The 15263-nt window shown below is 37.0% G+C and overlaps 1 protein-coding gene across 1 annotated transcript in view; it reads right to left on the reverse strand.

The window, feature by feature from the left end:
- Positions 1–291: 291 nt before the first annotated feature.
- Positions 292–15263, reverse strand: part of GRM1 (glutamate metabotropic receptor 1) — a 551379-nt gene continuing 536407 nt past the window's right edge. The window contains exon 8 of the mRNA XM_077486350.1: positions 292–4352. Coding sequence (XP_077342476.1) covers positions 3545–4352 — 808 coding nt within the window. The 3' untranslated portion in view covers positions 292–3544. The remainder of the gene's footprint in view (positions 4353–15263) is intronic.

Below are 15263 nucleotides of genomic sequence, written 5' to 3' on the forward strand. Positions count from 1 at the left end.
TCATCAGACGTCAATGCACTGTGATCTTGCAGTGCATTATGAGGCATTCCGCGGCACAAATTTGCCACAAATGCCCCATAATGTTCGGTATTCAGTGAATGGGCAAACACCAGATGTTCGAGTCAAACTTACGTTCTAGGCCCATTCCTAGTCGTGATAATGCAGTGCTTGGACTGATTCCTGTGACATCAGCATAGAGCGGACTCACAGGTCACAGGAGTGCAAAACGAATTGCACTCCTTTGGCCCATAGGAAAAGCCCAGCCAAATGAGCTAATGATAATGATAATTATCCAATCATTTGAAAAGTCTTTTCCTTTTCACCTTTTTATGCTTTAATACATTTTTATTGACTTTTCATAGACATATCACAGATTGCAAATAAATCATAGGGTAGTGAGGAATATATCACAGAAATAGTTGTACAAAAAACAAGGATAGTAAAGTGAGCACATTGCATTAATTATAAATACAATATTAAGCATCAGGTTGTTCTTCAATGAGCTAGACCAAAGTATAAAGAAATTACAGATATTTGGCTTGATAAACAAAGTCTTAGTATAGATAATAGCCAGACATTGGTAAATATGAAAGGGATGGAAGAGGACCATTGGCGTAAGGGGAAAGAAGAAGGGGAAGAAGAAAGAGATACAAGAGAGGGGTGGTCTAGCCCATCTTAGGCTATAGTCCATTCCAGCTTAAAGAAAATGCTTAAACCAAACAGCTGAGTATTTTTGCATTGTATCAGTTACCCTGGCCTCCACCTTCTCATGTTACATAGTTTGTGTGATCCAAGATTTAATTTCAGCTATGGAGAGAGTAGGGTGCTTTAATGCTCTGCCAATTGCTTGTTTAGCAACCATGGGGACATGGGTAAATAACTTAACCACTTCAACTCTGGAAGGTTTACCCTCCTACCTGACCAGGCCATTTTTTGTGATATGGCACTGTGTTGCTTTAACTGACAATTGCATGGCCATGCGACACCATACCCAAATAAAATGTATTTCCTTTTTTCTTCTCACAAATAAAGTTTTCTTTTGGTGGTATTTGAGCACCTCTGCATTTTCTATTTTTTGCACTATGAACAAAAACCTGACAATTTTGAAAAATAACTGTATTTTTTATTTTCTGCTATAAAACATATTCAATAAAAAAATGTAAAAAAACGAATTTCTTCATTAATTTAGGCCAATATGTATTCTGCTACATGTTTTTGGTAAAAAACAAAACAAAAAAATCCCAATAAGCGTATATTGATTGGTTTGTGAAAAAGTTATAGCGCAATTTATTCAGTGAAGATTCTCAACTTCTTTAGTAATATAGTCTCAATGTTTCTTTAATGCTTACCACGTGGAAAGGCTCAGGAGTGCAATGGTCATGTTGGCTAACCCAGTAATTATTTTTAAAATGGATTAGATGCAGGAATTGGACTAGCTTTTTTTTTTTTTAGTTACTTGAGAATGGACCAAGCTCAGTTATATTTAGCCAGACTCAGTTTTAACTAAACACCAGCTACGGTGCTCTCTTCTTCACTCCACACTCATTCTTACTCACATACAAGTCAGGACTTTTGGCCTCGCGTTGTACTTGATGACATTAATGAGCAGCTACCAGCTGAGCTGTTTTAGAGAAGAGGCTTCCAGGGACCAGTCACAGAGATGAAGGGAGTTTTCCAGAGTGAGGATTAAGGCAAGTATTAAACCTTATCCCTCTACACCTACACTTAACCAGCAATACATCCCTTTTTCCTACTTAGACTTTGTTTTTAAAGTATATGTATAAAGAATAGAGAAGGTTTAAAACCTCTGTCTGGTGACTTTATGCTGTCTATGTAACATTAGGCAAGTTTCCATTTACTTCACGTAATAGGAAGTTAGGAAAGGGGATGTTTTCTGCTCTGACCTTGAGGTAACCATAAACATAACAATTGGCATCTGATTATTCCAAAACTAGACAGATTTCAGGAAAACCATTTTGATGTCTGTAAGGCAGCTTTCTCCTACTTGGCACCATAAGCCTATTTAAAATGGACCTATACTTTGCTCTTATTTGACAAAGTAACACGTTTTTTTTTCTATTTTCCCACAAAATAATTTCTTTTTGTGACCGTACTTTGTTCCTCTGTATGTTCACCCGTAAAATGCAAGGTGTGAGGGAGCATGTGACATGTGACTTGTTTTGCCACAATGCAACACTTGTGGCCATAATGGCCAGGCTTGTCAAAAGGTATGGAAAAATATACAAAACCTTTGCTTTGTTTCAGCTTTGTTAAGGCTTGTTCAGTAAGTTAACACTTAAGATAGACATACACATATAGATTTCTCTGGTTCTGGCTGAATGACAGAAATCTAATAGATTCCTCCATCCATGTTAAACAGCATGAATGGAAGAATCCATGCTGCTGGCTCTTGTATGCAAGCAGCTCAAACACCCACAGCTGGTTAAATACCTGTGCAGTGACTGCATTTAATAGGATGCAGCCAATATTCATCCAATTATTTTGCACCCAGTTTCTTACATTTTCCCACTATGTTTAGTTGGTACTGGCAGGACAAATTTGAGCCATGTATGGCCAGCCTAAAACTGAAATTTCTGATGGGTTTGTGGTAGATTTGTTTAATGAGGGAGCAGTTGGTAGGTGATTACATGTAATGTATGCCCCAAACAGGAGTGAACCTTTACTTTGTGCAGCGCGGGCAAAGTGCAGGTCCACTTTAAGCATAGGGGTCACCCTGAACATATAAATAAATAATAATTTGATCATATTCATTTTCACATATAAAAATATGATTAAATGTAACTTTGATCTAGCACTGTAATGAACAGTGACCTATTTTAAACTGAATTAAAATATGATGAACAATTAAAACACTTTCTAAGGTCTTGCTAAATGAATTAATAAGGTTGTAACTACCTAATTAAACTTAATAAGTACTATATACTGCATTGTTTGGATACATATCCAGTCTAAATTCTAAACTATAAAGGGAATTCAAAGAACAGCAATATAAACTGTTATTGATTTTAACTGTCTATAGAATAAGAAGTAAATTAAATGTATAATATATATATATATATTTATATATATTTAGGAAATTCTTCGACTATACATGTCTCTGCAAAACAATATAAATTATTATTAGCAGACAAACCTAGGCTTATTCACATTTAGGTAATCACACATATACAAAAGTTCCACTTACAGGATGATATTGTATTAGTTCCAGGTTAAGATCCATGATCAGTGTCTACTTAGATAGATGTAACTGAGATGAATGAGGTTTACCAAAACTGTTGACTATGAGTAACAATAGTGTATTATATATTTCCTTAGATGTATGTTACAAGTTTGTGCTTGTTTAAATATACTGCACTGTATGTTTTTGATTTGCAATACAGTGAACAAATACAGAAAAGTTAAGAGCCCTCATAGAGATCAGTATTAGTGCAGGACACTTATTTGCTTTGCTATTTGTTAGAAATTGTTTATTTTGTTGCCAAATGACAAGCCCTGTGTTGTCTTGCAAATAAAATAATTTTGCCTACAAGGTGGATGAAGTCTGCTTGAAGTCCCTTAACATGACTGAAGCATAGCTCACACTTGGGGGCGTACAAAGCACTGACTCAGACACAGGTGAACTAGGCACAGAACTGCCAGAAGCAACTGAATCCCGAAAAGGGGAAGGAGGTGTCAAAGCCGGTGAGTCCAGTACTAGTTTGGTTGGAACAAGGTCCTCATCGGGTGTATCTGTGCTATCATACATGTAATCCCGAATAAGGTTTAATTTTTCATTTTCTACCTCCTCTGTGGAGGAGTCTATACCGTCACCGAAAGCCGCCAACTGAAGTGGAAGCACTTTCTGAGTGGGATAGTCAACTCCATTCTCTGGTCCTGGTATTGGTATAATTGAGTTAAAGTCTGGAATTCCAGTAGAGAATTTATTAATCACGCCATGAAGTTGGTCAAGAATAGACTTTTGCAAAGGTAGGCTCTTGGAGACTTGATCTGACAGATATCTTGTCCCTTCATGATATTCTTGAGAAGGTGGTGGTGTTGTGGTCAACCGCCTATGTATCACCATGGATGGGCTGCAGGGAAGGTTGAACCTCGCTGGCTCATTTTCATCTTCCTCCTCTACGTTATACAATGTATTAGTGCTCATATCTGAAAAGGTGAGACTCTTGCTCTGTGCTTGGTAGCCTTTGGTTATAGGCTTTATTACAGCTGTTTGATTTGACGTCCCGGTCTCCTTGGTCTTCACATGCACTGATAATCTGTGCCACATGGGTTGCCCCTTCTGTACTTGTCTTCCACCTGGTTCAGACCATGACACAGACTTTCCATTAGAACTATGAATAAAATAAAGATGGATGCATTTGAATAAATAGCATGCACATAATAACATCAAAACTTAAAAACAAAAGTAACAAAATATGTAAATGAATGGTCTGTTTGTAGGATTTATTGGGTTACTGTGGTTTTCTTTTCTGCAATTTAAATCTGAAAAATAATAACTAAATTAGAGTGGTGTTTTCCTGTTTCATCTAAACCTCAAATATCAAGATAGTAAACAAAAAAAAAATTGTGTAGGTCCTTTTATGTTTTACAATTTATATTTTCAAAATAGACTTTACACTTCAAGCAAGGTCCAGTTATTTACTTTGCAACCAAGTGTCAAAATACTGCAATAAATTGAAAAAAATAATAATGGGAAAGATTAATAAATAGGCTTACCTTACCCCTGGCTTTCATCCTGCAGAGGGTGAGGTCACTTTCCTTACAGTCAGTTCCAGTGGAATAATGGGCAGCCCAAATGTCACCAGATGACGGTCCAGCATGGTGCAGTAGCATTCTTTTTGCAACATTTGGGCTACTCCGCATTCCCCAGGATCTTACAAGAAGGAGCATGATATCACTCTCACTGGGTTTAAAGTAAGTAAATATAATATTTTTTTCCTATACTATGTATATTTATTACATTTTTCACTACCTTTTATTTTTATTTGCATGGGTGGGGTGGCAAATTAAATAACAAGAATTTGTATTTCAAGTGCAAGGTCTTTAAAACATATGCTGTCTTTCTTTTGTATGTCCTTTAATGCAGCATTATTTTATTCTAAAATCTTAAAGGCATACACCTATACTGCTGCTATTAATGTGGTTGTATTACTTAGCTTTCAGTGTCAGATACTTTATAAAATCCCTGTGTGCTTAAAAAAAGTTTCCTTCTCTTCTATATTGTTACAGCCTTTTTTAGGTACTAATTGTAACTGAGCTTTAAGGATATATATAACCTATTTATTACCATGTTGCATTTTGAGAACGGTACTTTAATGATGTATATGCAACATAACTTTTAGCAAAAAATTATTAAGAAAATCCAAATTAACTGCATTTTAGCATGTTGTACTGTATTTGTTGTTTTACACAAGCAGAGCGTGTCCTTGAAAAAAGATGACTTTTATCATTATTGATATATCAACGAGTTACATTTTATATATTTAATATTTTATTTAAACATTACTTGAAATTATTTCCTCTTTTCTATTTACTTCTGTTCCAGAATTAGATTTGTTTAATTGAATGATAGATGTAAATTCATGGATGCCATTTGCAAAATCCTTTGTATTGGTTTACATGCAAGTACCATATTTGTAGCAGAAACTGGTGGAAGCAAAACAGAGATGCAGTAATGGAAATTTAGCTCATCATAGCAAAGCAAACAATGTGATTCTTAGCTTACACTCCATGCTCACTTCAATTGCCCGTAGCAGTAATGAAACATGCAATAAATATATACATTTTTTTTACATGGTTTACAGAGGCAAACACAAGTCAGTACAAGTGAGGCATGCCATTTGTTAATCGTGAATCAACATACATATAATGACATTTCATTGTTAATACTAGTATAGTAAATAGCAAAATCCCCTAGTCTAAGACAAATGATCAATTATGATATTTTGCAAAATTCAAAAAATTCCATATGGAATAATTCAGGCTGTATTTTAACATCTGACTTTGATCCATAAAGTATAATGTTAACCCGTTTGCTTTAAATTACAAGTATATTTCTGTTTTATATGCACTGAAATCTGGTATTTAGCTGAAAACACACTGAAACGTATACAGAAATCCCACAAAAATGCAAGAGAGCTGTTGAAATAATTATTTCTTGCTTTTTCAACCCTTTCCACAACTGTGCTGAAATTATGATAATATTCCCATTATCTTCCTTTCTGCTTAACCAGACAATAAGCAAACAATAAAAAAAAGAGTTGCTTGGTCACACACATGCTTCACGTTGTGATGAATTCATAACAATTTAAAACCAGTTCTAAAGAGAAGCTGAGGATTGTATGTTGCCAGATTGCCACTTCTCGCTAGACCATTGCAATTACTTTCACTTTTTTTCGGTAGGGTAAATTGAGTACTGTCCGTGATACTTTTTTTGATTGCACTAACATATTTTTATTTTAAATGCACAGGATAGATTCTGCACACTCCTTTTCTGCTCTCTGCCTCCGATTTTCCCAGTGCCTAGTGGTTGCCACCCCACTTCCAGGTTGAAAATTGTCCAACATCACCTAACCTCTTCCTGTTCACCCGCATGGTTGTTGACATTCCCTTGAGCTCTGCACCATCAGTCAACTTAGGCGCACAGTGCTCTGCCTGGGTACATCGGCTCTCATATCTCACAGTGCTTGGAAGCCCAGCTAAAGCCTGATTCATGATTGAAAGAAGGACAGTGATCCACATTGCAGTTCTAATTTCTCAATTAAGGTATATACATTTAAAATTGTTCAAAATTAAGGGTGGGCCGGTGTTCATAGAGGGATCAGGAAAGGGACCTGGCTAGCTTTTTTTCCCCTGCAGTTGAGCTTTCATTTTTAAGTGCAATAAACCGTAGCAGCCAAACAGAATTTATATTGTGTTGGTCTGACATTAACAAAGTTAATTATAGGTGGTTCAACAATTAAATTGCACCTTTCATGAGAAAAGTATGGGTATTACCATTTCCAGAATTCTTCTGAAAATTCTATGGTTGTATTGTGTTATAAGAAATGCCTGGCTATGCTTTCCTCATCAGTGGCTGTGTCCCACAGGCTTACACTAATCATACACCTAGAAAAGCCAAATAAGGCTTTGTCTGTAAAGTGAGACTTGGTGCAGAGGTGACAGAAAGACAGGTATTTTAATATGAATCTGAAATCAACAGCAAGGGGGCATCACTTCAAACTAGCAGGAGGAAGGTTCAAGCGTAATGCTAGAAAGTATTTTGTTTAGAAAGAGTAGTGAATGCATAGTGAATCCCAGCATTGGTAGGGAGTCAGTAAACATTAAGTAAATTTGAAGATGCTTGGTATACACATAGGCATATCGATGGAAAATAAATGTCAAAAAGGGGACAGATTTGATGAACCACTTGCTCTGTTTTAACCAGTCTTCTGTGTTCCTATGCACATATTATTATAGACATTAGTGATCAGATATGGTTTGGGTCAAACCTGGTTCAGCTCAAATCCACGGGACACTTTCACATAATAGCAGGGTGCTGGCCCAATCCGGGGGAATTAGATGCCTTTCACACTCGGGCGGTGCGCTTGCGGGACACTACCAAAAGTCCTGCAAGCAGCATCTTTGGGGAGGGTTGGGAGCGGTGTATTTAGCACTCCCAAATTGTCCTGTCCATTGCAATGAAATCGCAATGGGCGCCTTAAAATCGATTTGAAAGTGCCACAAAACAGACCCTTTTTTAAGGTTAAAACCACCCCGCTAGCGGTTGAAAAGTGCTGCTAAAGTGCCGCTAAAATGATCAGCGCTTTAGCGCTAGTGGCAGGCATTGTCAGCATTAAAGGGGTCATACAAGTCCAACAGCATCACGCAACAAAGGGACAGGGATGCTTTTGAAATCCTTACTAATCACTAGTAGGCATAAGCAGAGAACTCTGGGGGATTTATTAGAACTGGAGCTCTCAGAATCTGGTGCAGCTGTGCATGGTTGCCAATCAGCTTCTAACTTCAGCTTATTCAATTAAGTTTTGACAATAAAACCTGGAAACTGTTTGGGTTCTATGCAGAGCTGCACCAGATTTTTTCAAGCCCCAATTTTAGTAAATCTCCCGCTAAGTAAAAAAAAATAATCTAGCAACAAAGGGCTGTAGCACAGTCATCGCTCCACTAGTAATTCTAATTTAGCATGCTGTTTAAAATACTTTTAGCATTTTTTTCTAGCAATTTGTATGATCTTATTTAAAGCTCAACTGAACTTTATGTTTAATTCAGCTAAATGCATCAAAATAAAAGTTGTTAAAAGTTTTATCATTTGTTTTCTTTAGAAAAGCCTTCACATCTTTACATCTTGAATTTACTTTTTATAAAAAAAGACCACGTTTATGAGGATTTTTTAAGTAGGATGGAAGAGTTTCCTGGGGACACATGTACTCTATCTAGAACAATGGTTTGTCTTGATAAGGGGGGCATACGCATTGAATAAAAAAATTAAAATGGGTTGAAATGTAAATGTTCCATGTTGTGTAAAAAAAAAAAAAATCACAAAAAATGGATTAAATATATAATAGTAATTATGCAGACAACTGATCTACCACACATGGTTGTTGGATTTATACTAAAGCTGGCCACACATTATACAATTTTCTTATTGAATGTCTTTTAGATTTACCTTCACCTATGCAGTGCAAGGGCCTGTCTGATTGCACATAAATTGAAAGTGTTTAGGTTTGACCTCATGCTATATGGTTTTAGCAAATCTAAAGGAAAATTGTAAAAGACAATTGTATAATGTATGGCCAGCTTTAGACATAAACATGTATTTTGATCCAAATTGGTATAAAACCCAATTTATAATTGTTACATGTCCCCCATTTGCATAGCATAACTTAAAAAATTACTTGTTTTAGATGTTATTTTCTAGGCCCCAGCAAAATAAAGAGGGGGCGGGGCAGCTGTGTTTGCCATAATTAACCTGCAGGCTAATCTTGGGCCAGTAGCTAGTAGACATGTGCATTCGTTTTCGTCCGAATGCATTTTCGTCCGAATTTCAGCTATTTTTGTTTTCGTTTTGACAAACGATAACGAAAGCACAAAATCCGAAAAACGAAAGATCCGACATAAATAAATGCTTTATTTTCGTTTTCATTGTTACAACAGTTCGATATAGAATAGGAGATTCGACATGACTCTGACAATAACAATCTGTCTATAGAACCTGTGGTCGAATGTGCCTAACCTTATGTCTATTAGTCCAAGATTATATAGAGAAAATATTCGACAGAGAAAAAAGATTTGACAGAGAGAAAAGATTCTGCAAGTTACTGTCCTAAAAAGTGTTTGGGGACCCGGGTCCTGCCCCAGGGGACATGGATCAATGCAAAAAAAAGTTTTAAAAACGGCCGTTTTTTCGGGAGCAGTGATTTTAAAAATGATTAAAGTGAAACAATAAAAGTGTAATATTCCTTTAAATTTTGTAGGGGGGGTTGTCTATAGTATGCCTGTGAAGGGACTCATGTTTCTGGTGCTTAGAACTGTCCCTGCACAAAGTGTCATTTATGCAGGAAAAAAAGTTCTTTAAAATCACTCGCAGCTATTATGAATTGTCGCCTCCGTAATACAGAGAACACTCATTGAAAGTCATTGATGAAAAAAAAAAAAAAAAAAAAAGTGTGGGGGTCCCCCAAATTCAATTACCAGGCCCTTCAGGTCTGGTATGGATATTAAGGGGAACCCTGCCTCAAATTTAAGAAAAAATTTGACGTGGGGTTCCCCCTAAATATCCATAACCAGACCCTTCAGGTCTGGTATGGATATTAAGGGGAACCCCGCGTCAAATTTAAAAAAAAATTGTTTCACTTTAATCATTATTAAAATCACTGCTCCCGAAAAAACTGCAGTTTTTAAAACTTTTTTTTGCATTGATACATGTTCCCTGGGGCAGGACCCGGGTCCCCAAACACTTTTTAGGACAGTAACTTGCAAATTAGTCTTTAAAATTAGCACTTTAGATTTTGAATGTTGGAGTCCCATAGACTTTAATAGGGTTCTAAAGTATGCTATATATACTAGCTCCATCGAATCTTCTTTATACATTCGACAGACACCATAAGCCTTCAAAGACAGATTCGACCGTAATACATGTGGATTTTCGGACGAACGCAATTTTTGAACGAAAAACAAAATAAATAAAAACGAATTTCGGGAGTAACTAAATAAATTAAGTTTTCGGACGAAAACGAAATTCCGAAACGAAATATTTTACTCTGCACATGTCTAGTAGCTAGTGTTGAACACTGTCTAAAAGTGTAGGGGCTGGGCTTCTTTGTAAGTTAATGAGGACAGACCTGGAACAGGCTTGTTAGATAATGAGTTTATGTGAAATCTTCATCAACTGATGTTAATACTATTATAAGTGGATATGTACTTTAGTTAGATAGAAATGTACAGTATTTAAACCATTGAGGGTGTTGTAGCATCAAACTAATCCTAAACTCCATATTAGTGTTAATGTAAATAGTTTTACACTTCAAAGATCTGGCCCTTTTGTTTTCCTGTATCACATCTCACATACGTTGTAAACAGCAGAATTCTTTGAATCACCCAATCAGGCCCAATATACACTGAGCAAAATAATAAACACAACACTTTTGTGTTTGCTACTATTTATCATGAGCTGAACGCAAAGATCTATAACTTTTTCTATGTACACAAAAGGCCTATTTCTCTCAAATATTGTATTGTCTCATCAAAGGAGAAGTGCTCACTAACACAGATTTAGACAGATTTGTGAACAATATTTGAGAGAAATAGGCCTTTTGTGTACATAGAAAAAGTCATAGATTTTTAAGTTCAGCTCATTATAAATAAGAGCAAACACAAAAGTGTTGGGTTTAGAATTCTGCTCAGTGTACATTAGCTAGGTACAGTGACCAATTAGGGATAATTATATTAGACACAGTACAGAAAGGAGGGGGTAATATAAGGCTTTGTGATCAAGCAATGGGATCAATTTTGTGCTGGGACACACAGCAGTCACCATGCCCCAGACCTGAAGTTAAGAGGTAAACTAACACCATACTTGTACATTGTATTGTAAATATGGTGGTTGTGGGCAATTTGTAAGTATCATATAAGCCAGGGAATTACACTGCACACTGTGTTGTAAATACTGTCTAGGATGTAATTTGTATATATATATATATATATATATATATATATACACATACACATGTAACACTATCAATAAATGTGTATTGTGTATGGAACTACCTCTTGTATAAGAACGCTCAGATCTAGATGTGAGGGGTATGCACGTAAACTAGGCAACAGGCTCACTCTTATGCCCTGTACACATGGTCGGACTTCTTTCCGATGAAAAATGTGCGATCAGATCTTGTTGTCGGAAAATCCGATCATGTGTGGGCTCCATCTGACTTTTTCCGCTGGAATTTCCTACACACAAAGTTTGAGAGCAGGATCTAAAATTTTCCGACAACAAAATCTGATCGTTTAAATTCCAATCGTGTGTAGACAATTCCGAAGGAATAAAGTTCCACGCATGCTCAGAATAAATTACGAGACGAAAGCTATTGGATAGCTTGTCGTACGTGTTCTACGTCACCGCGTTCTGAACGATCAGATTTTCCGACAACTTTGTGTGACCATGTGTATGCAAGACAAGTTTGGGCCAAAATCAGACGGATTTTGCAGTCAGAATGTCCAATCGTGTGTACAGGGCATAACACTGTTCAAAGAACCTTGTGTCAGCCTTGACATCTCCTCCTGAGAAACATTTTAAGTAAAAGGCATATTTAAAAATATTCTTTTTTTAGGTATGCTGTCAGCAGTACCAGACAACAAAAGAATGATAATCAGGAATGTTAAAGAGACCTTTGTCATTTCAACAAAATAAATTGTGAAAAATGACAGGAAAATGTGTTGTTCTCTAACTGTAATAGGACATTTTCAAAACTGAACTGCAAGAAGACTTGAATGCTTACAAAAAAGTCTGGAAAAGAGTAAGATAAAATAATACAAGAATCAAACAAGAAACTAGATGCAACAAGACCTAACACATAATGGCCATCTATGTTCCTGTACTGCAGACTGTTGGACAAAAGCTTTTCTATTATGTCTCAGTGAGTGATGGTAGAAATCTAACTTTCACAGTCCTTGATTTAAGGGAAAAGCTAGGATGTGTAAGCCTGGTAGAACTCAGCGGGGTAAAATCTCTTGAGGTTCAGTGAAATGAGGCGTGGAAACCTTAAATGATGCATAATGATGCTTACAAGCTTCCTGTGGAGCTTCCTCTAAGTGACTGTTTAGTTTTATGTTCTATACTTGGTAAGTCATTTCTCACATTCACTTTTTATGCTCACACATGCTTGAGAACAACTTGTACTTCTGTAACTTAAAGCTGGACTCCAGCTAAAAAAAGATGTAATAAAAAATGTACGGAGATCTCAAATTTGATATATGCCTAATTAGTAGATACTGTTCACTATTTGGGGGAGTGTATTATTATTATTATTATATTAGATATGCTAATTAATTTTTCTTTAACAAAACAAACTCTAAGGAAAACCAGTCAAGTCTTATGCCGTGTACACACGATCGAATTGTCCGGCGGACCACAGTACGCCGGACAATTCGATCGTGTGTGGGCTCCAGCGGACTTTTTCATCGTAAAATTCCGGCGGACTTAGAAAGTAGTTTTGACTCAAAATTTGTCCACCGGACTTGGCTTTCAGCGGACAATACATCCGTCAGTATGCTAGGGCGGCAGACTAAGAATGACGCATGCTCTGAAGCAAGTACGAGAAGGAAGCTATTGGCTACTGGCTATTGAACTTCTTTTCTAGTCCCGTCGTATGTGCTGTACGTCATTATGTTAGAAATTGACAGACTTTCGGAGTGTCCGTGTGTGGCCAAGTCCGTTCATTATAAAGTCCGGTGGATTGTTTGCCGGATTGTTTGCCGGACCAAGTCCGCCGGACAATTCGATCGTGTGTACGCGGCATTATGTTGCCAAAATGTGTAAACTGTTAATTTTAACAAAGCATATGTTAAGAAATTAAAAAGTGTGTAAAACCCCCCAAAATGTCATATATTGTAGGCTTCCAGTCCCTAAATGTGATGGCTGCATTCATTTTCTTTAGGCTTTTTCTTTATTTTCACCTGGTAATTCTGCTAATATCACACTTCCTGTACCTGTTTAGCTATACTCCTTTCTCCACTATATCTGTAGAGGAAACCATGGTTGTTACACAGGCTGAAATTTAAGGCCTCTTCCGTGATGATCCGCCCTGTGGACATCTACTTGCTCAGTGGGGATCGTTCCGTCGATCCCCGCTGAGCCGGCAGATGACAGGTCCGTCTCTGCACTGTGCAGGGACAGACCTGTCAGAGCGCTGCTCTTCCCTATGGGAGATTGGATGACAATGGAACGCAGAGTCCGTCATCACCCGATCCGATCCGCAGACGGATGCAAAAATAGGTTTTTCCTCAGTCAAACTTTTTCGGATTGTAGCCGGTCGGATGTCAGCAGACATGTCACCGCTGACATCCGACGCTCCATAGAGGTCTATGGAGCATCTGTTCAGGTCCGCCTAAAAAACTTTTTTAGGCGGACCTGAATGGATCAGTCGTCTGAAAGAGGCCTAACATGTTTACATTTGTTTATCTCTATTACATGAGTGCTGAAGGTTAGCAGTTTACAGAAGAACAATAACATTGTTTTATGATTCCAGTTCAGCCCACAGGAATTTACAAGAACATTGTATTTCTGGAAATATAAAATGGTATTTCTGTACTTACTGAAAATGTTTCAGCCTAATAGAAGAAAACGAATGCAGCCAAACATATCTAAAGTCTGGTAATCTGGTATTACATTTTGTTGCTGGAATTAGTAATCACAGAAAGAAACAGATTATCTGTTTTTATAAATTTAAGTGTAACATTTACAGTTTAGCAAAATAAAAAGTGCACTGATGCCCACACTACTATTCAGAATCCGTATCATATTCTTTGATAAATAAATAAATAAATAAAGCTGTATATGCTGTATCTTGAAAAGCAGTCAGATTGCAAATCACATCCCAAAGCTGCAATTTAATCCTTCCAGCTGACTCCATTTCTGAATTACAGAGCCTGTGCAGCTGAGTCACTATTCAAAATCCGTTTCCGATTCCAACACTATAATTTAACATTGCTAAAAAAAAAAGGGACATGTTTTCAACTGGATTGGACTGTGTAATGCAGTTTGATGCTATTGCACATTTTTGCAGCTGATTATGTGTTTAGAACTTTTGCAGTTTAGAAGAAAAAAACAAAGAAACTAGGACAGAAAACGTGTGGTCCAGTTTTCTGTAATGTAGTTTAAGGCTTACAAAATAACAAAGAACACATCTTATTTTACCTACAAAAATTGTTCACCTCACTTGTTTAAAAAGTACAAAGAGCAATATAATTTTTTTTATTCTAACACATTCTAATTGAATTTCCATTTAGTATACAATTAAGCATTTCATTGAATAATGTCACGATCTGCTCTGTTTGGATGTATTAATTTAGATCTCATAGGTATTCAAAAAGTAAGGTTATATTTTAAGAAAACACTTAGACCCCTTTCCCACTGACGTTTTGCAGGCGCTATTGCGCTAAAAATAGTGCCTGCAAACCGACCTGAAACAGCCGCTGCTATGTCTTCAGTGTGAAAGCCTTTCACACTGGAGCGGTGCTCTAGCAGGACTTTAAAAAAAGTCCATCTAGCAGTATCTTTGGAGCGGTGTATACACCGCTCCTTCACTGCTCCTGCCCATTGAAATCAATGGGGCAGCGCGGCTATACCTCCGGCAAAGTGCTGCTGTAGCAGCGCTTTGCAGTAGTTTTAACCCTTTCTCGGCTGCTAAAACGACAACAAAACAGTGCTAAAAATAGTGCTGTTTTACTGCCAACACCGCTCCCACCCCAGTGTGAAAGGGGCCTTAGATATCTATGCTTGATCAAGCATCTTAGTGTCTCTGTTCAACATATTGACTAGCTAAGGCTGTGTTTATGGTGTCTGCAATCATAATCTTACTTGGACTACATTGTAAGAGCCAATACAGGAGCCCATTAAACCTTATTATAAGTAATCTGTATGAATTCAACTTGTGCAATCATTTTTTGTACTGGATATAGCTCATAATGTAGAGCTATATGTATAAGCAAATGTATGTGGGCCTTGATGCTGGAGGATATCTGAG

This window comes from Lithobates pipiens, unplaced genomic scaffold (assembly GCF_037356315.1).
Source record: "Lithobates pipiens isolate NorthernLeopardFrog02 unplaced genomic scaffold, aLitPip1_a1.2 Scaffold_18, whole genome shotgun sequence".
In the NCBI taxonomy this organism is placed as follows: domain Eukaryota; kingdom Metazoa; phylum Chordata; class Amphibia; order Anura; family Ranidae; genus Lithobates; species Lithobates pipiens.